The sequence below is a fragment of the Leopardus geoffroyi genome, chromosome A1 (assembly GCF_018350155.1).
Source record: "Leopardus geoffroyi isolate Oge1 chromosome A1, O.geoffroyi_Oge1_pat1.0, whole genome shotgun sequence".
Lineage (NCBI taxonomy): Eukaryota > Metazoa > Chordata > Mammalia > Carnivora > Felidae > Leopardus > Leopardus geoffroyi.
The window spans coordinates 204353806-204377470 of NC_059326.1; the positions used below are offsets into that span (position 1 = coordinate 204353806).

At 41.6% G+C, this 23665-nt stretch overlaps 1 protein-coding gene across 4 annotated transcripts in view; it reads left to right on the forward strand.

The window, feature by feature from the left end:
- The first annotated feature begins 7228 nt into the window (after nt 1-7228).
- The window catches only part of PAIP1 (poly(A) binding protein interacting protein 1), a 32317-nt gene continuing 15880 nt past the window's right edge, over nt 7229-23665 (forward strand). Inside the window, exons 1-4 of one of the 4 annotated variants that reach the window (XM_045438619.1) lie at nt 7229-7248; nt 8920-9089; nt 18228-18413; nt 21812-21924. In XM_045438619.1, the coding sequence (XP_045294575.1) occupies nt 8991-9089; nt 18228-18413; nt 21812-21924 (398 nt within the window). In that variant the 5' untranslated portion in view covers nt 7229-7248; nt 8920-8990. Of the gene's footprint in view, nt 7249-7336; nt 7554-7623; nt 8330-8919; nt 9090-18227; nt 18414-21811; nt 21925-23665 lie in introns of those variants that run through there. The other 3 variants (XM_045438628.1, XM_045438611.1, XM_045438603.1) reach the window with 3 other exon arrangements.

Consider the following 23665-nt stretch of genomic DNA (forward strand, 5'->3'; position numbering starts at 1 on the left):
GAAGATCGGTGGGTGAAGGAGGACTTGGTTCCCAGAGGTGGCTGTCGTTCAAGCGTCTAGTGGCATCAGGCAGTAGGTACCTGCCAAGGCAAGTAGACTGCTCCAGCTCAGAGAAGGTGCACTTTCACAGATTCTTTTCTCCTTCTTATTTTTGAGAGAGAGAGAGAGAGAGAGAGAGAGAGAGCAGGAGAGAGGGGCAGAGGGAGAGAGAGAATCTAAAGCAGGCTCCAGGCTCAGCGCAGAATGGAACTCAGGGCTTGATCTCACACCCCTGGGATCATGACCTGAGATGAAAGCAAGAGTCGAACACTCAAGCAACTGAGCCACCCAGGCACCCCTAGATTCTTTATAATCCTACTTTTATTTGACCTCTCTAACGTACAGCACTCTTGGGTTCTCCCTTTCTAACATCGCTGCTGGCTTCTCTCGGTTTCAGTCCTATGTAAACACAGTAAACAGATTCCTCTTCTTCAACCCAGCCATTGAATTTGCACTTCTCTTTCTTCTTTGGCCTCTTTCCACTTTCTCCCAAGTAATCTCATTTCTCCTGTGGCTTCAGTTATCAAATATCTAACTGTAGACAACATTCCTCTGAAATCTAACTCCATTTTTTTTTTTTTACCTGTCCACTGAACAATTCCACTCAGATGCTCCAAGTGCCAAATGAAATGTCCAAAATAAAGCTAGTGAGAGTCCCCTCTTTCGCTGAACCTGCTCCCCTCTGGGACACCCACTCTTGGAGAATGATGTACTAAAGCCAGAATCCTGGGAGTCAATCTTATCTCCAGCTTCTCAGTAAGCCCCACATACAACTGTCAATTTCTTCGGAAACATTTCTTGAATTTGGCCCTTCTCTCCAAGCCCACGACCACTACCTTAGTCACCATTATTATTTCCCTCTGGAATTTCTGCTACAGCCATCACAGGTCTTCCTGCTTCTAGTCTCAGACACCTCACAGCTACTGATCTCATACCGCTGCTTATCCTCAGCACTAGAACAGTGTCTGGCACAGAGCAGACATGCAATAAATATTTACTGAATGAATTTACTGAATTCCTGCCCTCATGGAGTTTACAGTCCAGCTAAGAGATCATCATTAAACGAGTAACCACAGCAGACATTGGGGAGATCCCAAGCAGCATTCCTAGCACTCAAAGATGGATTGGAGCCTTGATCCAGGAGTCAAGTGTTGACTGGCTGGGGCTACATTTCATAGAAGGCCCAAGAGACTAGGAGAGAAAGATAATTTACACAAATGAAACCCAAGAGAATAAACATGCCAGCTAATTTTTCTCTCTCTTAATGATGGCCCCACTAATTTATGGTATGTATGTTGCCATGATAATGTGGGTGGGGAACTGAACTAACTAGGGAAGTATAGGGAGTGATAGAATAAGAGGAAATACGATTTATTTCTGTGTTCCGTTTTTAAAACTTTTTATTTAGAGATAATTTAGATTTACAGGCAGTTATAAGAAATAATATGGAGAGATCTTATTTACCCTTCACCCAGTTTCCCTCAATGGTAATGTCTTGTATAACTATGCATAAGTATAATACAATATCACAACCAGGAAATTGACAATATGCCCACCTTAGTTTTACATGCACTCATCCGTGCGTGTGTTTACACAAGCATATATGCATTTAGTTCTATGCAGTTTTATCACATGTGTAGATTTGGGTGAGCATCGCCACAGTCAAGAACAAAATAGTTCCATTACAATGATTCCTCATACTACTTACCCTTTTAATGTTTGTTTTAAGTTTATTTATTTTGAGAGACAGCGAGGGGGGGGGAGGGGAGAGAGAGAGGGAGAAAGAGAGGATCCTAAGCAGGTTCTTCACTGCCAGTTGTGGGACTTGAACTCATGAACCGTGAGATCATGACTTGAACCAAAATCAAGAGTTGGACACTTAACCAACTGAGTCACTCAGGTGTGCCTAATGTCTATTTCTGAGAGAGAGAGAGAGAGAGAGAGAGAGAGAGAGAGAGAGAGACAGGCAGAGAATCTGAAGCAGGCTCCGTGCTGTCAGTGCAAAGCCTGACATGGGGCTCGAACCCAGGAACCATGAGATCATGACCTAAGCCAAAGTCAGACACTCAACCAACTGAGTCACCCAGGTGCCCCAGTAGCCACCCTTTTAATAGTCACACTGCTTCCCCCTAGACCCCAGCCTTTCCCTAATCCCTGGAAACCACTAAGCTATTTTCCAACTTTATGATTTTGTCATTTCAAGGTTGTCTAAATGGAATCACAAAATAGCCTTTGGAGATTGGCTCTTTTTTTTTTTTTCACTCAGTATAATTCCTGTGAGAGCCATCAAAATTGTTGTGTCTCAGTAGTTGTCCTTTTTCTTGCTGAGTAGTATTCTATGCATCACAGTTTAACCATTCATCCATTAAAGAACACGTAGGTTGTTTCCAGCTTGGGGATGGTATGAATGAAGCTGTGATTAAAATTTGGGTACAGGCTTTGTGTGAACATAAATCTTCATTTCTTTGGGATAAGTGCCTAGTTTGAGCTGCTTTAACAAAAGACCACAGACTGGGTGGACTAAACAATAAATTTGTTTCTCACAGTTTTGGAGACTGGGAAGTCCAAGATCAGGGTGCCAGCAGGGTCAGGTTTGGGTGAGAGCCCTCTTTCTGGTTTGCAGATGGCCATCTTTTTGCTGTGTCCTCACATGGTGCAGAGAGAGTGATCTCTGATCTCTTCCTCTTCTTATGAGGGCAAGAGGCCCATTATGGAGGCTATCATCATGGCCTCATCCAAACCTAATTACCTCCACATATCATCGTAATGGGGATTATAGCTTTCACATATGAATTTGGAGGAGACACAAACATTTATAGCATTCTGCCCCTGCCCCCCCCCAAAATTCATGCCTTTCTGACATGCAAAATACATTCACTCCATCCCAAGAACCCCAAAAGTATTAACTCATTCCAGCACCAAGTTTAAAATCTAAAGTCCAAAATCTCATCTGTATGTTACCTAAATCAGGGGCTTCTGGGTGGCTCAGGTCATGATGCCACAGTTTGTGAGTTTGAACCCTGTATCGGGCTTTCTGCTGTCAGCACAAAACCCGCTTTGGATCCTCTGTCTCCCTCTCGCTCTCTGCCCCTCCCCGACTTGCACTCTCTCTCTCTAAAAAATAAATAAATAAACATTAAAAAAAAAATTCCTCTAAATCAGATATGGATGGGGGCACCTGGGTGGCTCAGTCAGTTCAATGTCTGACTCAGATCAAGATCTCAGGGTTGTGAGTTCAAGCCCCATGCATGGAGTCTGCTTAAATCAGATATGGATGAGATCTGAGGTACAATTCATCCTGAGGCAAAATTCCTCTCCAGCTACGAAGCTGTGAAACCAGTCATATGCTTCCAAAATACAATGATGGGGCAGGCATCGGACAAACATTCCCATTCCAAAAAGGAAATAGAAAAGAAGGGGTAACAGATCCCAAGCAAATCTCAAACCTACTAGCAGGCAAATTCCATGATATCTTAATACTCAAAACCAATCCTTGGATTTGTCTCACATGATTATAGAGGCTGAAAAGTCCCATGGTTTGTTGTTTGCAAGCTGGGGAGCCAGGAAAGCTAGTGGCATAGTTCCAGTCTAAGTCTGAAGGCCTGAAAACCAGAGCACCACTAATGGTGTCTCAGTCCAAGGCCAGACCAATGTCCTAGCCCAAGCAATCAGTCAGGGAAATGGAATTCTTCCTTCTTCCTCCTTTTTGCTCTCTTTAGGCCCTCAATGGTTAAGATGACACTTTGGGAAGAGCCATCAGCTTTACTCAGTCTACTGATGTGAATGCTAATCTCTTCCAGGAGCACCCTTAGAGACATGCTCAGAAATAATGTTTAGCCAGTTACTTGGGCATCCCATGGACCAAACTGACACATAAAGTTAACCATCACAAATACCCAGGAGTGCAAATTCTGGGTAATATGGTAGTCATATATATAACTTTTAAGGAAATTGCCAAACTAGTTTCTAGAATGATTATACCATTTTACATTTCCACCAACAAGTGACTCAGTTTCTAGTTTCTCTACATTCTCTCAAGCATTTGGTGTTGTCACTATTTTCTTCTTTTGCCATTGTGCTGTGTAGGTAGTGAAATCTCATTGGGGTTTTAATTTTCATCTACCTAATAGCTAATGATGTTGAACATTTTTCCCCCATGGGCTTAAATGCCATCTGTACATTCTCTTCAGTGAAATGTCTGTTTTGTCCGCTCCCTAAGTGGATTATTCTTTCACAGTTGGGTTTTGAGAGTTCTTCATATATTCTAGATACAGGTCTTTTGTCAGTATATGGTTGTAAATATCTTCTCCTATTTAAATTTTTATGAAAACTTTCTCCTATTAGCTGGACTTGAAAGGCTGCACTGTCTACTCCCATATGGTCCAATGGGGATTTTGAAGCCATTAAGTGCTACTGGTTTCTGAAAAACAATCTTTTCTTTTTTAAAGCATTCATCTTTTATCTTAAATCTCTCAAGAACTAGCAAAGAAAACCAGTCTTTTCATCATCACTATACTGGTAACACAGGAAAGGAAAAGCTGTATTGCAGGTGATTCCCATCACTGTTAAAAGCCTTTATGTACCAAGTACTGGGCTAAGATCTAAGGGTGTAGAGATGAAAGGTGGCCTCTGGTTGGGGTGCCTGGATGGCTTAGTGGGTAGAACGTACAACTCTTGATCTTGGGGTTGTGAGCTCAAGCCCCATGTTGGGTGCGTAGTTTACTTAAAAAAAAAAAAAGTGTCCTCTGACTTCAGAAGTAGTTTAGTGAAGAGGACAGTTAAATAGACCAAACAGTAAAAATCCAGCATACTAAGTGCCAAGATACAGTTTTTCCAAGATACAACTATCATAAGGGAAGCATCTAAGATTAGACAGCTTGGGGAAGTCTTCCGGAAAAGTTCTTTCAAACCCAGCTTAAGGAAACAAATTCTTTCCATATTTTACAGCAGGTCCTTTTCCCAGATTTACAACATATTTTCCAGCCTTTCCAAATGTAGCCCTACCTTCATAAATCAATAAGAAAGGCATAAGTGTGGAGAAGGAGCATTTCTGATGATTCTCTCCAGAGAGTCCTACCTGGTGCTCATGTTTGTGTGTGTGTGGCCTCTTGGCATTTTTTAAAAAAGTAGTCTCTCCTCCCAATGTACGGCTCAAACTTGCAACCCCAAGATCAAGAGTTGCAAGCTTTATAAGTGAAATTAGTCAGAGAAAGACAAAAATCAATATGACTTCACTCATATGAGGACTTTAAGAGACAAAACAGATGAGCATAAGGGAAGGGAAACAAAAATAATATAAAAACAGGGAGGGGGACAAAACAGAAGAGACTCAAAAATATGGAGAACAAACTGAGGGTTACTGGAGGAGTTGTGGGAAGGAGGGATGGGCTAAATGGATAAGGAGCACTAAGGAATCTACTCCTGAAATCATTGTTGCACTACATGCTAACTAATTTGTATGTAAATTTAAAAAAATTAAAATGAAATTTAAAGAAAAGTTTCTAAAATAGGAAAAAACAAACAAAAAAAAGAGTTGCAAGCTTTACCAACTGAGCCAGCCAGGTGCCCCTGGCCTCTTGGCATTTTGCATTACCTACCACCTGCCACTTAGTCCTATAACAGTCCCCAGATGGATATAGTCCTTGTAGTATCTTGGCACCTTTTCTGTAAAATGTGGGTAATTGGAATGGCTGTCTCATAGGATGTGAGGATTAAATAAAATGATAAAAGTAAAGCTCTTGAAACAATGGCTGGCACATACTAAATATTAACTATTGTTATTGTGATGAAGCTAAATCCATCCCTGTTATCTCTAAGTCTACCTTTCACATCTCATAAGAATAGGGGTAAAGTTACATAACAGTAAATAGGGAGAAGGCACAGGATAACATCTCAATTAAAGATACCCTGTAAAGATACCCTGATGTCTCCACAGATGCATAGTAGCCTTAGTCTCAGATAAGAATGTCTCAGGTGTAAAGAAAGTGCTAGCCATCATCAAAGTTCCTAGGGGAACAAAAGGGTAATGAATGTGAACAAAAGCCTGGCACAGGTCGAGGGTATCTACCTAATGGAACATTAGGATAACTCACTCTCACTGTTTTGGAATATACAGTTTGTGAGTCCTTCCTGAAGAACAGAAAAGTAAGAAGTGACTGACCGCTACATAAAAGAATGGACTTCAATGTCCCCATCGAATTTTTACACTGTTGTCTTGTGTTTGTAATAAATACTCAGGGCTACAACATACTTATTATTTTAAAGATGAGGAAAATGAGGCTCAGAGAAGCTAAATCCCTGGCTTACCTAGGATCACACAGGCTTTAAGGGTCAAGGCCAGGATCTAAGCCAAGCTCTGGTCCACTTTGAATCCTACATTTTTCACCACACCAAAGAACCTTACTTTTTGTTGGCTTCCTTCCCTTCAATTTTTGCCAACAATCAACAGCATGAATCATTTATTTAGGATTGCCGTAATTAAAGCCATTCTTCTCACTCATTTAGGTGAAGCTGTTAATATTGTTTTTATTAGTAAGAAGAGAAAATGGTTAACATGAGTTTTGTTCCTAACTGAAATGATTCTCAAGATGACAAGATTGAAAAACATTAAACCTGACTTAATATAAAGGGCTACAATCAGAGTTTGTGAGGATATTTCAGTATAACAGTAAAGAAATGAATTTTTTCTCCTTTTCATTACTTACATTCATTCTTCATTTGGCTGTCACAGCACCAGACCTGACAAAAACAATAATTTACACATAAGTAATGTCTAGAACTTTGCTGTGCAATGCGGTAGCCACTAGCCACATGTACCTATTGAACACCTGAAATGTGCCAATCCCAACGGAGACGTGCTGCAAGTATAAAATACACATTGTGTTTTAATTAGTACGAGAAAAGGGAAAACATCTCATTAACATTTTTTGTATTAGTTACATGTTGAAATACCATTTTGGATATATTCGGTAAAGTAAAATAGATTAAAATAATTCCACCTGTTTTTTTTTTTTTTTTTTACTCGTTAATGTGGCTTCTAGAAAATTTGTAATTACATAAGTAGCTTCCGTTTGTGCTCGCGCTATATTTTTATTGGACGGTACTGGTAGACGACGAAAAAGAGGGTAATTTCATTGAAAGGTAGTGCATTTTGTAAACATTTCCGGACGGGAAGAGAAAAGAGAGAAGACTGAAGCCTGGGCACAGTAGGTAGGACCTACTCTGATAACTACCTTATGTGAATTGAAAGGGGCGGGGGAGAGAGGTGCATTTTGATTGCGTTCCCCCCTCCCTCCCCCGCGGCCGACCAGACAGGTGGCGGAGCTTCTCCCGCAGCGGTCCTTCCGGGCCAGTCCTCGGGCCGGCCGGCTCCGGGTCATTGAACACACCTGCGCGCCCACGGAGGTGCGCGTCCGCGAACCCTGGCGCTGCCTCCACGCCCCCTCCCCCCGTATTTTTATTTTCCTGGCATCAACCGTCAGTCTCGCACTTCTCTACCGAGAGGCACCGCGTAGGTAAGGCCTGCCTGGGGTGAGCACCCCTCTCTGCTCTCGGCCCGCCCCGGGGGGTGGGCCGAGATGCCCTCGCCCGGTCCCCGCGTCGGGCAGGGCTGTCCGGCGGCCGGGAAGCCACTGGCCGAGCGGCCTGCTGGGCCGCGGCACCCAGCCCGCCACGAACCGCAGCAGACGCGGAGGACGCGCCCGGGGCCTCCGGGCCGCGGGGGGCCGCTGTGACCCGCCTTCGCCCCCGCCGCGCCGAAGGCGGGGGAGCCGGGTTTGGGGGAGAAGCGAAAAGCGGAGGGCAGCCGCGGGGGGCGGGTGCTCTGGAGCGGCGGGTTCGGCGGGTGCTCCGGCTGCGGTCCGCTCCGCCCGAGGCGCCAAGGAACCGCGCAGGGGCCCGCAGCCCTCCTCCTCCATGAGGCCCGAGTGAGCGCGGCGGCGAGAGCCGGCCCGCGGCGCCTCCCCCCCCGCGTCCTCTCCCGAGCGCAGCGGCAGCGGCCCCCGGCGGCGGAGGAGGAGGAGCATGTCGGACGGTTTCGATCGGGCCCCAGGTGCTGGTCGGGGCCGGAGCCGGGGCCTGGGCCGCGGAGGGGGCGGGCCTGAGGGCGGCGGTTTCCCGAACGGAGCGGGGGCTGCTGAGCGGCCGCGGCACCAGCCGCCGCCGCAGCCCAAAGCCCCGGGCTTCCTGCAGCCGCCGCCGCTGCGCCAGCCCAGGACGGCCCCGCCGCCAGGGGCCCAGTGCGAGGTCCCCGCCGGCCCCCAGAGGCCTCCCCGGCCCGGGGCGCTCCCAGGTACGGAGCCGCTCTAGGGGACCCTGTCCTCCTGGGCCAACGCTTCCCCACGGCCCTTGGCGCGCGGCAAGGCCGGCGCTCTTTTTCCTTCTACCCCCCCCCAACCCCCCCGTTCCCCGAAAGCGTTCCCCGAGGGGCCCGGTTGCTCCGGGGTGGGGACGGGCCCGGAACGGGGTTTGGAAGGTGGCTGCCGGAATCCTTTGTGCGCCCCGGCTGGGGGGAGGGGCCCAATGCGCGGTCTCTGAGTTCTGCCGTCCGGGGAGGAAGTAAAAATCGCCTCCCCCTTCCCAGCCTTGGAAAGGGAGACCTTAAGCGTGCAACCACCTCTTTTAACTCCTTAAAAACGAAAAAAGGAAAAAGAAAGCTCTCGAGCATTCATTTAGGAGTCAGGTATGGCCATAAATGAGCTAAAGCAGCCTATTGTTCCTTTTTTCAGGCTTTCTGTATATATCCTGGCGATAACCTTAATATTCGTGACAGTTCTTGTTTAACTCTTAAAAAACCAGTCCTTCTCCTGTGGCTTTTCAGCAGATAGTAAGTTGCTATACAAAGGAATGAACGCATCTAACACCCCGTTTTTCCTTTCTCAGAGCAAACGAGGCCCCTGAGAGCTCCACCTAGTTCACAGGATAATATCCCACAGCAGAACTTGGAGTCAGCAATGGCTAAACCCCAGGTGGTTGTAGCTCCTGTATTAATGTCTAAGCTGTCTGTGAACGCTCCTGAATTTTATCCATCAGGTTATTCTTCTAATTATACAGTAAGTATGCCTTTTTACTACAATTCTGGATTAATATTACTGGAATAACGAGATTATTACTTCATGTCATTAATCGGTATGCTGGAACTTTCTACTACACATAAAAACGTCATGAATTCTTTACACTCTTGAAGAAACCAGACAGATTCAGGAATATGTTTTGTGGTTTGTGATGTTGAAAATATCCATGTAAATTGAGAGTAGACCTTTTTGTCTTTTTTCACTGTATTCCCGGTATCTATAGAGTATTTCTAGCCTAGTAAAGGATATACTTAGGGCACTTTCAATATATAAAACTAAAATTTGTGTCCAGGGCCACCTGGGTGGCTCAGTGGGTTAAGCCTCCGACTTCTGCTCAGGTCATGCTCTCAGGTTAGTGAGTTGGAGCCCCTGATGGGGTTCTCCCTGCTGTCAGCACAGAGCTGGCTTCCCATCCTCTGTCCCCCCCCCCCCCCCCCCCAGCCCTGCTTCTGTGCACTCACACTTTCTCTGGTTCTATTTCAAAAATAAACATTAAATTTTAAAAAAAACTACATTAAAAAAATAACAAAATTTGTGTCCAGACTAAGTGGATGATCTATAGAATAATGGCCTGGCAAAGCTGATTTTAAATTGGATTTCAGCAAGATAACTGAATATTCATTGGTACTTTTAGAGTAAATTAAACCATAGTTATGCTGCGGACTAATTTGAGGTAAGTTTTTTAATGTTACACATCTGGACTCTGTTATGTTAAAACAAGTGTTTCTGGTTGTAATCAAAGAAACGTAGGAGGTTTTGATAAAGTGTTTACACAAGTGTGAAGAACTTTTAAACTTACAGGTTCATTTTTGTCAATAACTTAATAAACTGAACTCCTTTTAAGTGGGAGAAAACACAACACAATTTGGAATATGTCCCGGGTAAATGCATAGCAATTGATTGTAGATAAGTGGGGCAGGAACCATTAGAGGGTTAAAATGATAATACTTTAGGGGCGCCTGGGTGGCGCAGTCGGTTAAGCGTCCGACTTCAGCCAGGTCACGATCTCGCGGTTCGTGAGTTCGAGCCCCGCGTCGGGCTCTGGGCTGATGGCTCAGAGCCTGGAGCCTGTTTCCGATTCTGTGTCTCCCTCTCTCTCTGCCCCTCCCCCGTTCATGCTCTGTCTCTCTCTGTCCCAAAAATAAATAAACGTTGAAAAAAAAAAAAAATGATAATACTTTAGCACAGAAGTCTTCTCTTTCCTAATTTCTTAGTTTTACTGACATTTAACCCAATAGTGTACATAAAGGTTAGCTCAAAGTTTTACAAAATGAACACTTAAGTAACCAGTGTCCAAACCAAAAAAAGGAACATTAACAAAGCTCCTTATGTGTTCTCCTAATCATTACTGCTCTCCAGGTTAACTACTATTTTGATTTACAAGTTTTGCCTGTTTTCAAAGTTTATATAAAAGGACTCATACAGAATATATTTTTTTCACTTTTTTTGACATTCAAATTAATCCATGTTTTAGCTTATAATTGAAGGTGACTTAATCTAGCATTCCATTGTGAGAATATACCACAGTCCCATCTTGTCTGTTTTTGTTTTAACATTTTTCCCCTTTGTCTCCTCTAAAATTGTTTTTTAATCTGAAGGAGGCTTCACGCCTAGCGTGGGGCTTGAACTCATGACCCTGAGATCAAGCGTTGCATGCTCTACCAACTGAGTCAGCCAGGCAACTGTTTCCCTTTGTCTCTTGATAAACATTTGATTGTTTCCACTTTGGGGCTATTATAAATAGGGCTGCTATTCTACCTATGGGTACGTACCTAGGAGTGGAATTGCAGGCACATAGGGTGGTCAACTCATTTTTTCCCCCCAAAGGTTTTAAGTAATCTCTACACCCAGCATAGGGCTTGAAGTCCACATCAAGATCAAGAGTTTTATGCTCTACCAACAGAACCACCCAGTTGCACCGGTAGCCAACTTTAATGGAGATTGCCAAATAGTTTTCCAAGAGAATGTTCCAATGTACACTCTGAGTAGTATGTAATTTCCACTTACTCTGCTTCCTTGTCAGTATTTGGAAATTTCTGTTTTTAAGTTTAGCCATTCTGGTGGGTATGTGGTATTTACTTGTGTTTTTTTTTTTTATTAAATTTTAATGTTTGCTTATTTTTGAGGGAGAAACTGTGTGAGTAGGGGAGGGGCAGAGAGAGAGAGAGGGGCACAGAACTTGAAGCAGGCTCCAGGCTCCACACTGTCAGCACAGAGCCTGATGTGGGCCTCTTACAAACTATGAGATCATAACCTGAGCCGAAGTTGGATGCTTAACCCACTGAGCCATCCAGGCGCCCCACTACTTGTGGTTTTAATTTGTGTTTACCTGATAACTAATGATGGCACACCTATTTTGTTGCTTCTTGGGTGGGGGGCAGTGCTTTCCTTCCATATTTGATAGAAAAGGTATGGAAAAACTGTACCCCATGTTTTAGAAACTCCATGCATCTTAGACTGCCGTAGGAAAAAGCTTTGGTGGGCATCTGGATGACTTGGTCAGTTGAACGTCTGACTCTTTGATTTCGGCTCAGGTCGTGATCACATGGTTCATGAGTTCGGGTGCCACATGGGCTCTTGGCTGACAGCAAGGGGCTTGCTTCAGATTCTCCCTCTTTCTCTGCCCCTCCTCCACTTACACTCACTCGCTCACGTGTGCACGCTCACATGCTCTCTCTGAAGATAAATAAACTTAAAAAACAAAAAAAAAGCTTTGTGGCTGGGAAGGGGAAAGGATAGGCATTCAGAAAGAGCAGTTGATTTGATGTCAGTCATGTAAAATAGAAGCGAGGACAGCTTGGATTCTTGCCAAAAAGTTGTATTTGGCTCGGAGAGGAAAAGAACCATTGGAGAGCTGTGAGTAGTTGAATTAACTCTTGAAGAGCACTTTCAGACAGCCACAAACTGTTTCCCGTTTGTCTCCCTGTTGGGCCATTTTATGATAGGGATGTGTTTTGTGTTTTTGTTTTTTGTTTTTTCCAGAGTTCTGTACCAACTAGTTTACATAGTTCAGGTGACTCCTGGGCTACAGAGCTATGTTGGTCCACTTATTTTGAGCCATTGTCCTCTGTTAGGCACTCCTTGACATCTTCTATTAGATTAGTTTCTTCTATGCTCAGTTGGCCAGAACAGATTGCAAACCAGAAGCCCATGCCTCGTGTGTGGCCTGCAGGTGTGTCGTCTTTGGCCCTCATTGTTTTTCCTTTTTTTTTTTTTTAAAGGCCTGTTTAATAACCAACCAGTACTTAAATTAGATGTTGCAAATCTAAATTTTCTGGTTTCTCTTAAAATCATAAGATGGGGTTGTACCGGACTGTTAACTTTGCTAGAGCAAAAAATTATCTGCAGCTGAATGGAGGCAGCCACCTTAGATGGAATACATGACCTCTAATTGCTCATTGGCTTGCCTCATTTGTTTGTAATCTGTCTCTATTCTATAATCATTCAAGATTGCTACCCCTGCTCTGGTGCATTCTCTAGTCTTCCTCATTTACGCTTTTACCCTCTATCAAAGGTAAGTGTTTTTCTCTGTCCACTTAGTCACAGAATGGCAGTATCGTTGGTTTTTCCCTGACTCTTAGGATAGGGTCTTGTGACAGATAACAGTAGCCATAATCCAAAGTTAGTTATATTCACTCACTCATTCAACAGATAGTTGGATTCTTTTTTTTTTTTTTTTTTTAATTTTTTTTTTTCCAACGTTTATTTATTTTTTTTGGGACAGAGAGAGACAGAGCATGAACGGGGGAGGGGCAGAGAGAGGGAGACACAGAATCGGAAACAGGCTCCAGGCTCTGAGCCATCAGCCCAGAGCCCGACGCGAGGCTCGAACTCACGGACCGCGAGATCGTGACCTGGCTGAAGTCGGACGCTTAACCAACTGCGCCACCCAGGCGCCCCCAGATAGTTGGATTCTTACTGTGAGTCAAGCACTGGGGATACAGCAGTGAACAAAATAAAAGTGCCTTAAGTCTGCTTTGATATGCATGAAAATCTGGGTATCTTTGAACTGGATCTGTTCTCAAGTATTCATACTTTTTTCTGAAAGCCTTTATGATAGTTGCTTGTGCTTTCTCAACCCTGCCAAGATTCTGAACCCTTTTATCCTCGAGTCCTTCCTCTAATCCCACTGCTAGAATTTCCTGCTTTCTATGCTTTCTTACCAGGGAGTTGCTGTATCTGTCAACTCCTGGCTATTGCTTCTTCTCGGATCAACCATTACATCTTGAATATTTAATCACAGCTCACTTACAAGAACCAAAAATTCCACATAGGAATTCACAAAGCATTTAATAAGAAACAAAAATCCCCACCCGTCAAAATCCCTTCTTTTTCTAAGAATGTTCCCCTCAAGTTACTGCCTATTTGTCTTTTGCCTTTACATTTAGGAGAACATCACTATTTAAACTTATTGTTAGAACTATTTTACTTCCCAGTGATCAAACCTCTGTAGGCTCATCCCCTTATTTGATTTGGTACTATTTTTGTGACCTTTACTGATGCTCTTTGGGTTTTAAAATCTATCGTCCTCTTTTTATTTATTTATCTACCTTGAGAGCACGAGCGGAGGAAGGGCGAAGAGAGAGAATCCTAAGCAGGCTCCATACTGTCAGTGCAGAGCCTGACCTGGGGCTTGATCTCCCGAACCGGGAGATCATGACCTGACCTGAATTCAAGAGTCAGATGCTTAACCTACTGAACCACCCAGGTACCCCTAAAATCTATTGTCCTCTTAACCCTCATCTTAGTAGACTGACCACCGTATGATCTGTGCAGTTTAACAAGTCCCAGTGAGTCTGGTCCTGTGCTAGGGGCCAAGGGTACCTTTTCAGTCTTTTAGAAGTTCCTCTTGTTTTTATAAAAACTGAATATTTAAGATACCAATTTTAATTTTTCCCTCTCTCTGCCTAGTGTTTCATTCCTAAGACTGCAACCATTGTTCTTTCAGATTTCAACTCCTAAGATTATTCTGTAGCATTTGCCTCTGAGCACCTCTTCTTTTTCCTTTGGCCACTGGGGCAGTGCTTTCTTCATCCTTCCAGTTTGCAGATCATTCCTTCTTCACTCAGACTGTAGTCCCCTGAGGTTCTTCCCCCCACCACCCCCCCCCCCACATTTTATTACCTGCCTTGGTGATCCTACCTGTCACTTAGAATCTGACCATTGCCTGTCTACTGATACTGAAATCTAATTCTTTCTCTGAACTCCTGCCTTGTGTTTGTTTTGACTTGTTCATGAGGATCTCACGTTGAAATTCAAGTATAAAAAAAGAATTTATCTTCTGCAAGCCTTTTTTTTTTTTATATTCTAACTAGCTGTGTAGGCCAAAAACAGTATATTGACTCCTGTTTGTCTTTCACACTCTTGCCCCCTTCAAACTAAAGTAGTCTTGACTCTGCCACCGTCTAGGTGTCTGATCGGTTTCCTTTTATTCCTGCTGCTTTGGATTAAGGTCTTCTCTGTACCAATGTATTCAAAGTATCTTCCATGAAAAGTGCATTGTCTAACTGTCCCTCCTAATCTCTTTGCACAGTATTCTAAGAAAAATAAGTAAAATTTCATCCCTCAGCTTAAAAGCCATTTAACTCCACATTGAAGACTGATGAAATTTGTACTTGGAAAAATCTGGTACTAGAGAAATAATGCAAACACATCGGAGTGCTGGTCTGTCCAGAATACTCTGCTTCCTTTTTGGCTTGAAATGGCAGCTTGTGAACCAGTCCCCTGTAATGCTTATAATCAGAACAGCTCTACTCTCCCTTCTTTACTTTTGGACTTTGGGTTCTCTTAAAAGAGTTCTGCTTCTTTGAGACTGCATTTTTGCCACAGTGAGTGACATTTGATAAAAACCAGAAATTAATACCTTCAGCTAGGACTTGTCGGATTCCTGCTTTTCTGCCAGTAGTAACAGGACACTCCAAATCTATAAAACTCTATGTCAAAGTATTTTTAATGTAAAATGTATATGTAGCTAATATTAAGTGTATTTAATGTATGCATTTATAATGCTTAACTGCTTTCAGTTTTATAAAACAGTGGTCACTATTTATAATATGAACATTCATGGACTCCAGAGCTGTTATCCCTTGTCTATCTTTCCAGAAATTTTCACCGTCTCCAAATCTCTTAAAATTAAGCTGTCCTAAAATACGGTTCTGTTCTTCGCATTTAACATTAGTGATTTCTGTATTAATAGATGTAAATCTATTGTATTTAAGTGGCTATTTGATCTATTACATGGATATAAGGTGGTATATTTAGCCAGTTCTTTGTTGATTGTTAGGTGGATTGTTGGCAATGAATATTGTACATAGGTCAAAGTTGGATTTTAAGCCTTTGTCAGTTCCTTGGAGTGTAGCATAGAGGTTAGAACCACAGGGTTTGTTCTGTGCTCAGTTCTTCTGACTAGCTGTGTGACTGCAGCAATTACTTAAGTTGGTACATGGTCTTTCCTTGTTCCAACCTTCTTTGCCCAATGGTTTTTCCACTGGCTTTCAAGCCAGTCTTAGTGTGGTCCCTAAGATTGTATGTGATTTCCCATCTGCCTCATTGATCTTGTTAGCTATTACCCCCTCTTCAGTGTCTGTTCTGGCTTTTCTTAAAGGTATCAGATAAGCACCTATTGTCTTGAGGCCTGTGTGCTGCCCTTTTTCTTTCTTTTTTTTAAAATGTTTATTTTTGAGAAAGAGCACGAGCGGGGGAGGGGCAGACAGAGTGGGGACAGAGGATCCGGATTGGGCTCTGCTCTGACAGCAGCAAGCCTCCTGTGGGGCTCGAACTCCTGAACCCTGAGATCACTACCTGAACCAAAGTTTGACTTTCAACTGACTTGAGTCTCCCAAGCACCCTGGGGCCTATGTGCTTTGTAAGCCTACTTTCTAAGCCTCAGATATTTGTATGGCTGGGTTTATTTTGTTTTTCTTTTCGTCTTCAAATGAGATGTTAACTCTTCTGAATCCTTCCCTTTTTTTGTTTTTGCTTTTTTTTTTTTTTATTCCAATATAGTTAATCTACAGTGTTATATTACTTTTAGCCCATCTTTTTTCGTAGGATATCCTAACATGTGAATAATGTCTACCATAGTGGAAGATAAGCTCCACTGGAGGAGGACTTTGTCTCCTTTGTTCATGCCAAGACAGTACCCCCCAGCACCTAGAACAGTGTTTGGCACTTAGTAGGAACTCAACAGTGAACACTTTTGAATAAATAACCAAAGGTGACTTAACTGCTCTGGGTTCGTTTCTTCCATCTGTGCCAAGTTTTTTAGGGTTAAGTGAGACAAGCTTGCAGAGCTCTTAACAGTGTCGCATATTATACATAGCTTATTAATCAGGGTATCCTCTTATATACCAAGAAGTGTGGACTTTTATTCTGTTCTTCAGATGCTTTTAGGTGTGGTTCTTTAGGTATGAGAACATGACTGTGGCATTTGTAATGTTTTACTGTTTTCCCAGAAATGTAGAAATTTGCTGAACTCTTAATGCCTTACTATGTGCTAGTCACAGGTCTAAGGGCATTTACTCATTAACTCATTTAATCTTCAGTCATATAGGTGTAATGTTTATGATGAATAAATTTGAATTTCATCAATGTTAATTTATTTTAGAGTGGAGTCATTTTTAAAATTTTATTTTTTAATTTTTTTGGTGTTTTTATTTTTGAGAGAGAATGCAAGCAGGGGTGGGGCAGAGAGAGAGGGAGACAAAGAATCTGAAGCAGACTCCAGGTTCTGAGCTGTCAGCACAGAGCCCAACGTGGTGCTTGAATTTGTAAACTGCAGCATCATGACTTGAGCCGAGGTCGGCAGCTTAACCGACTGAGCCACCCAGGTGCCCCTACAATTTTATTTTTTTTTAACTAAGCTCTGTACCCAACGTGGGCCTAGAACTCATGACCCTGAAATCAGGAGTCTCTACCAACTGAGCCATCCAGGTGCCCCTAGAGGAGAGTCATTTAATTTGCATTCAGTTTTGAGATCAGAACATTTAATGTATCAGTTTACCTGCTCTTCTCAACAAACGCTATGAGCATGATATGGGCATGTGCATCTGCTCTTCCTGCAGTTGGTCTTATTTCCTTAGTGTGTCTCATAGTACATGCAACTAATGTAAAGTAGCGTCCCTTTAATTTTCCTAAGGAAAATTTGGACTCCTGATTTTTTTTTTCTTTATGCACTCACTGGCTTTAGAACCTAATCTCTTCATAAAATGCTTCTATGTTGTCATAATTCTTTCATGTGGTTTCTCATTTGACTCCTTTTGGAAAAGGGTAAGTTTCGTTAGTGTAATTCTTATTAGGTCATAACTATTAAGCAAATTTCAGAATACTTGGTTGGTGTTGGAGGCATTGCAAGTATCCAGGTTGATAATCGCATCTGAAACCTTTTTGCAGTACTCACCCTGTTCAACCTCTTGCCATTTACTAAAAGACTGAAAATTACCAAAGGTGATCGTGGTAAAACATAGTTGGAAACTGCTACAGTCAAGGTTGGCTAGAAGCCTGGATATAGCAGCCCAAGTCTGCCAGTTACACTGTGGTGAAATTTGTAGTCCCTTAACTATATATTTCTCTGTCCTTGGGAATTAACAGATGACAGACCTTACTGGGTTCTTTTTTCAATATAGAAATTGTTAAATAACTGTAAGAATATGAAGAGTGTGATTCCCCCCCGCCGCCACATGGCCCCAACAGTTAGGTACCTGTGGCCTAACTGTGGGCATTCTAATGTCTCTATCTGTGGCCTCTTCTCCCTTCCCACTTTGAAGCAAATCTCAGTTCTTGTACCCATAAATAGATCAAAATCTTAATTTTGATATTGGTGTTATAGTAAACTATTGGTTTAAATTTTGTCATTCATCTTATAAATCTGCCAGGGATGAGAAGACCATTTTCCACCAGTTAGGTGGTGTCCTTCTGCTTTAATGTAACACTTCGGCTATTGGGGAAGGAAGAATAGTTCAGTGGACTTAATTTTGCTAAAGAAAATAACAAATTTTATCGTGTGAAGGATCATTTGTTCTAGAGACTTCTCACCTTAAAGCTGCCTTAGTTTTATTTTAGCCAGTTGCAAGATTAAAATGGTTTTTTGGTTTTTTTGTTTTAACTTTTGATCTATAGGAATCCTATGAAGATGGTTGTGAGGATTATCCCACTCTATCAGAATATGTTCAGGATTTTTTGAATCATCTCACAGAACAGCCTGGCAGTTTTGAAACTGAAATTGAGCAGTTTGCAGAGACCCTGAATGGCTGGGTTACAACAGATGATGCTTTGCAAGAACTTGTAGAACTCATCTATCAACAGGTAGGTTGGCTGATGGCATGGGTGATCATCAGATAGCTTCCTTGAAGCCCAAGGGTGGTGTTGCTCCTTCAGGGAGGCCAGGTTCATGTTTCCTGGCTTCCACACTCCTTAACTGTTTAAGGTTCTTGGGAGCTCTCAAGTCTCTGTTGTATAAAATCCCTGTAGTGGGGATCTAGGGCTGGAGCCAGACTGGAGATTCAAGGCTCTGTACAGTCAGTCAGAAGGAATGTTAAGACATTTATGAAGAACGCTAGGTAAGTATCCTATCTTTTTTCCATCCCGCTCTGTTTCTAAAGGATCTGAAATTTAGTTCTTTTCTCTTAGGTGTTGAATTATATAGCATTTTTGGATTAAGAGAAAAAAATCATGGGAGAATTTTTTTGCCTCATAAAGGAGTCATTAAAAAAAAAAACAAACCATAAAACACTGTTGAGTCTTAACATTAATGCTTATATCTTAAATTTCCAAGGATTTACATCTTAATTCCGTAATTCTAGATTGTTCACACAAAGTTTAGTTTTGATCCTAGTGTATTGATCAGTGATACATTAAAGCTATTTTAAGGGGGCAACTAGATAACACTAGATTTTGAAGACCAATTTAAGGGCAGTGTTTGAAACTGACCAAAAACAGTGGGAGGGGACTAGAATTATAAACACAAGTGTTATTTAAGTCATTGCTGAAAGAGCAACTCGAATTTGGAGTATTTGGAAGGGTGATCATGGTGGCCGGTTAATTTGGAGTATATGGAAGGGTGATTATGATGGCTGGATAATTTTCATCCTACTTAGTGTTTCATTTGATTGCTTTTACAATTGGTTCTGGGTAGTTCGTGGACCCCTTGGTATTACCTGGCAACTCTCAGGTTTGGAACATGCCTGAGATTTTAGGAAGATAGAATTGCTCTATTTGTCCTCATACCTACTTTTGGCCTCTAGGTAGATTGCAAAGGATAGGAGAAGAAAATGGAGAAATTATACTTGAAATTGCTTTTCTGGTTTCTCTCCTGTTTTAGTTTCAGCACTTCATAGGCTGCCTGGTTCTAGTTCTTCAGGGCTGGACAAAAGGATTGTAGCCTGACAAACTACAGTTTTTGTGATTGTCTCAAAGCCAATTCTTAGAATATGTATTCCTTATTTTAAGTTTTGATACTCTGTGTCAGTGATACAGGTTTTTACTTGTTTTTACATTTCATTGAAGGAATGTATAGTAACAGAAGGCCTGTTATAAAAATGGCAGATTAAACCTACATATTCAACTTTGATTCCTCCCCTAATACTGCTAAAATGACGGGATTTTTAAGAAGCCATAAGCCTGTAGGGGCTGAGATGAGGAGAAGAGATGGAGACTAGAAAGCAGGTGGGTGAGTGGTAACTGACTTGGCAGATCTAAAAAAGTTGAATTCCAAGCCAGTGGGGAAAACTGAAAATCCCCCCCTGATTTACTGAGTAGAGCCTTTTGGAAAGCTCTAGGACAAGGTTGGAATGAGACTAAAAAGATTGCTTGGAAATCTTTAAAAAAGAAAAAGAGACCCTCTCCCTCTTTTTGCACTGAGTAGCCAGTTTGAAGTTTTATTGTAACCCTTCTTGAAGTTCTTAAAGGGAAGTACTCCACCAAAAAGAATTAAGCCAAGGACAAAGATGTAGAAACTGCATTTTAGAGGAGCGGCTAAGTGGATTATCTAGATGGTGGTGAAGGAGATCCCAAGATGATGGCCAGGCTTTGGTGGCATAGGGCAGAAGGCTCCAGGCATGATTCCTGGTAAGGTGAGCATAGCTGCTGTGGTTGAAGATGTTAAGAAACTTAAAAACTTGTGAGTTTAGGGGTAACATCAATGAGACTTAAGTAAAGAACAGTGTAGAAAAATTAAGTCCAGGGAAAACAAAGTTGTGTAGGAAAGGAGAAATCTGTGTTATGTGGTCCAGCCATAAATGGAAACACAAAACCAATCAGATCATGGTATAACGACATTGGTAGGTGGAAAGATTGGCAAATAGCAGAATGGAGTGGTGTTACGTGAATATCCAGTGAAAACTGGATATTCCTTTTCCATGGTGGGAAACTCGTAAGAAATAATAACTACACTGAAGTCCCAGAGCATGGAGATACAGAGGTTGAAGCCTTTTCAGCTGAAACAATTGAAAGTGGTTGTCTGTGGAGTGTAAAGGTGAGGTGTAGTGGGGAAGTATGACATTTAATAACAAGCCTTGTAGAGCTTCTTGCCTTTTAAATTGTATGTGATAATTTTAAAAGTAAACTAAAGGAAAACCGGCAATGTCCATAATGGGAAAAGTATGATTTTTGAATTTCAAGTCTTCTGTGGTACCAGATATGCATACGTGATCTCAGGAGAACCCAGTCTGTCTGCTGTGATAACAAGGGTCCCTTGTGAGCAATAAAATAATTAGAAATAAAAAGATCTAATCATAACATAGGTACTGTATGCTAGGCAACGCTAAACATTTAACATGTAATGAATTAACTCACTTAATCCTCCATGGTTGCAAGGTATTACTCTTCTCCCTTATACACATCTTAACAGAAGTTAAGTGACTTGTCTAAGATTTACCACAACTCCGTAAGTAGACTCAGTATCGGGTCAGAGAGGCATCAGACCATCCGTTACATCTATACTCTCTGTTTAGTTACTACCTTTTATAACCTTGGTCGAGTCCCTTAGCCTTTTAATGTGTTACCTAATATTGGGTAGTAAGCTATGTTGTCTCTACTGTTCTTTAAAACCTGTAATTAAAGTTAAAACTTAGTTTCACATAGCCAAAGCAGTACTATCTTTGGTACATAGTGTCTTGCACTGTCTTAGTTTTTGGAAGAGCTTCTCATTTCCTCTTTACCCCAAGTGTTTTTGGAGTACTTTTTAAGTGTTAATCTCTCATACCGGGTACCATTTATCACCTCTCCTAGGAATCAAGCAGAAGCCCATGGAGGGTAATTGATGTCCAAGGTCTCCATGCAGGCCTGGGAATGTTGTTCTGGACTGCTAGATGCCAAAGTCTCTGCTATCCTTGCCCTGAAAAACACCATGAAAAAGAATCGTTTGGCAAATACTCTTATTCATAATTAGCACTGTGCAACTGAGCACATGTATACATCCTATGCAAAAATTGGCTAGTATAAAGAGATCTTCTTAATTTGCTTTCTGGTAACCTCAAGTAAATTGTGGGGAGAACTTGCCTTAAACATTTTCCTTTGTTCTTGTTCTTGGTATGAAGTTGGGAGGGAGCGTTAACTTAATTTCCTTACGCCAAACAATAAAGACTTGTTCATTTGTATAATGTCAGTTTTAGGGGTGGAAATGTTTTTCTTAGAATGTTGCTGTTAAGTATTTGCATTAATAACAATGTATTTGTGTTACAAAAAACTTTTTTTCTTTTTGAAAGGCCACATCTATCCCAAATTTCTCTTACATGGGAGCTCGCCTGTGTAATTACCTGTCCCATCATCTGACAATTAGCCCACAGAGTGGCAACTTTCGTCAGTTGCTGCTTCAAAGGTCAGTGTGAACATATGAAGTTAAAGGAAAACTTTAAACATACTAGAATTTGACGATTCTTTTCTAAAGACTGTGTGTATTATGGAAAGTTGCAGGGGAAGTTAGGGTGGACCATTCTTTCTTGTATTATAGTATGGTATGTACTGTTAAAAATTTATAGTCCCACATATCAGTCTCTTTTTTTCTGTAATGATCTCTGCTTTTGGTTTTGTGCTTAGATGGCCCTTCATGTTCCAAGATCTTAAATATGATCACTTATGTATTTCTTAGTACTCTGTACTTTGAATAGGTTCTAATTGCTACAGGCTGAACTAGTTTGAGTTTTATCCCTACCATTTTTAAAATGATCCATTTCCTTACTGATTTGAACTGTTAACTTCCTTAAACTACATCCTAATATTTGGGTTTCATTATATTCCATTTATTACTTGTTCTATTTTTATTTTATTATGATACTATTAAAAAGCTCTAGTTTTTTTTGTTTTTTTTTTTGTTTTTTCTTTGTTTTTAATTTTTTTTAAGTTTATTTTTGGGACAGAGACAGAGCATGAATGGGGGAGGGTCAGAGAGAGAAGGAGACAGAATCTGAAACAGGCTCCAGGCTCCGAGCTGTCAGCACAGGGCCCGACGCGGGGCTCGAACTCACAGACCGCGAGATCATGACCTGAGCCGAAGTCGGACGCTCAACCGACTGAGCCACCCAGGCGCCCCAAAGCTCTAGTTTTTTAATACCTAGTATATTAGTCTCCTCCCTGTAGTTTTTGGATAGAGTTTCCTTTGCTATTCTTGCATGCTGCTTTTCTCCAAAGAACCTTAGAATCAACACGTGAAATTACATAAATCTTTTTGGTATTACTAGATCTTTTTGGCATGACTTTGAATTCATAAGCTAATCTAGGGAAACATTTTCTTATTGGAATCGTTTTATTCAATAACAGGGTTGTCTTCAAGTTTATTACAGTTAGTCCATTAGTTCTTTAAGGATACTTTTAATGGTTGTAGTGTATTCCATAATTTTGGTTAAATTGCACTGGAACAGAATAAGGATTCCAAAAGTGACTCCAGAGACTCTTGAAAATAAGGCTTTTGATGAAGGTCCTACTTCAAATATGTATGTAGAAGGTAAATTGTGCTGCTGACAACTGGCTAGCCATTCATTGGAGGTAGAAAAAAGATGGGTTCCTGTCTACACCAAAATATATTTCAAATCTGTAAAAGACTCAAAAGTGAACACTAAATACTAAGAAACTAACAATTAAATCTTAGGTCTTGCTTAAAAGGGCTTTACCAACCTATCCATAAGTCCTAAAACAAAAGATTAAACCTAATTACATATAGATTATAATATGGGGATGGGAGGAAGGGTCCTAAATTTATATGAAGGAAAGAAAAAACGGGAGTTTGTAATACATGGCAGTGAACTCATTTATCTAATATGAATGGCAATGAACTCATTAATATGAAAAGAGGGGCCTCTTAGGAATGAGGTAAGAAAAAAATCATTATTTTAATAGAAGTATTTGAAATGGCTCTGAATAGGTAAAATTTGGGAAAATATAAATGATAAAATTCTAAAAACCTATTTAGCCTTAACCTGTATTTATAGCTCCTGGAAAGATATGAAAGTGGGCACTTCTAGGAGCTTGCATGGCAGAAAGGCTGGCTTCTGTTCCTGTGGACTGCTCACCTCTGGCTGTACGTTAAAGTTACCCAGAGACTTAAAATAGGGCTGAGACCCTGT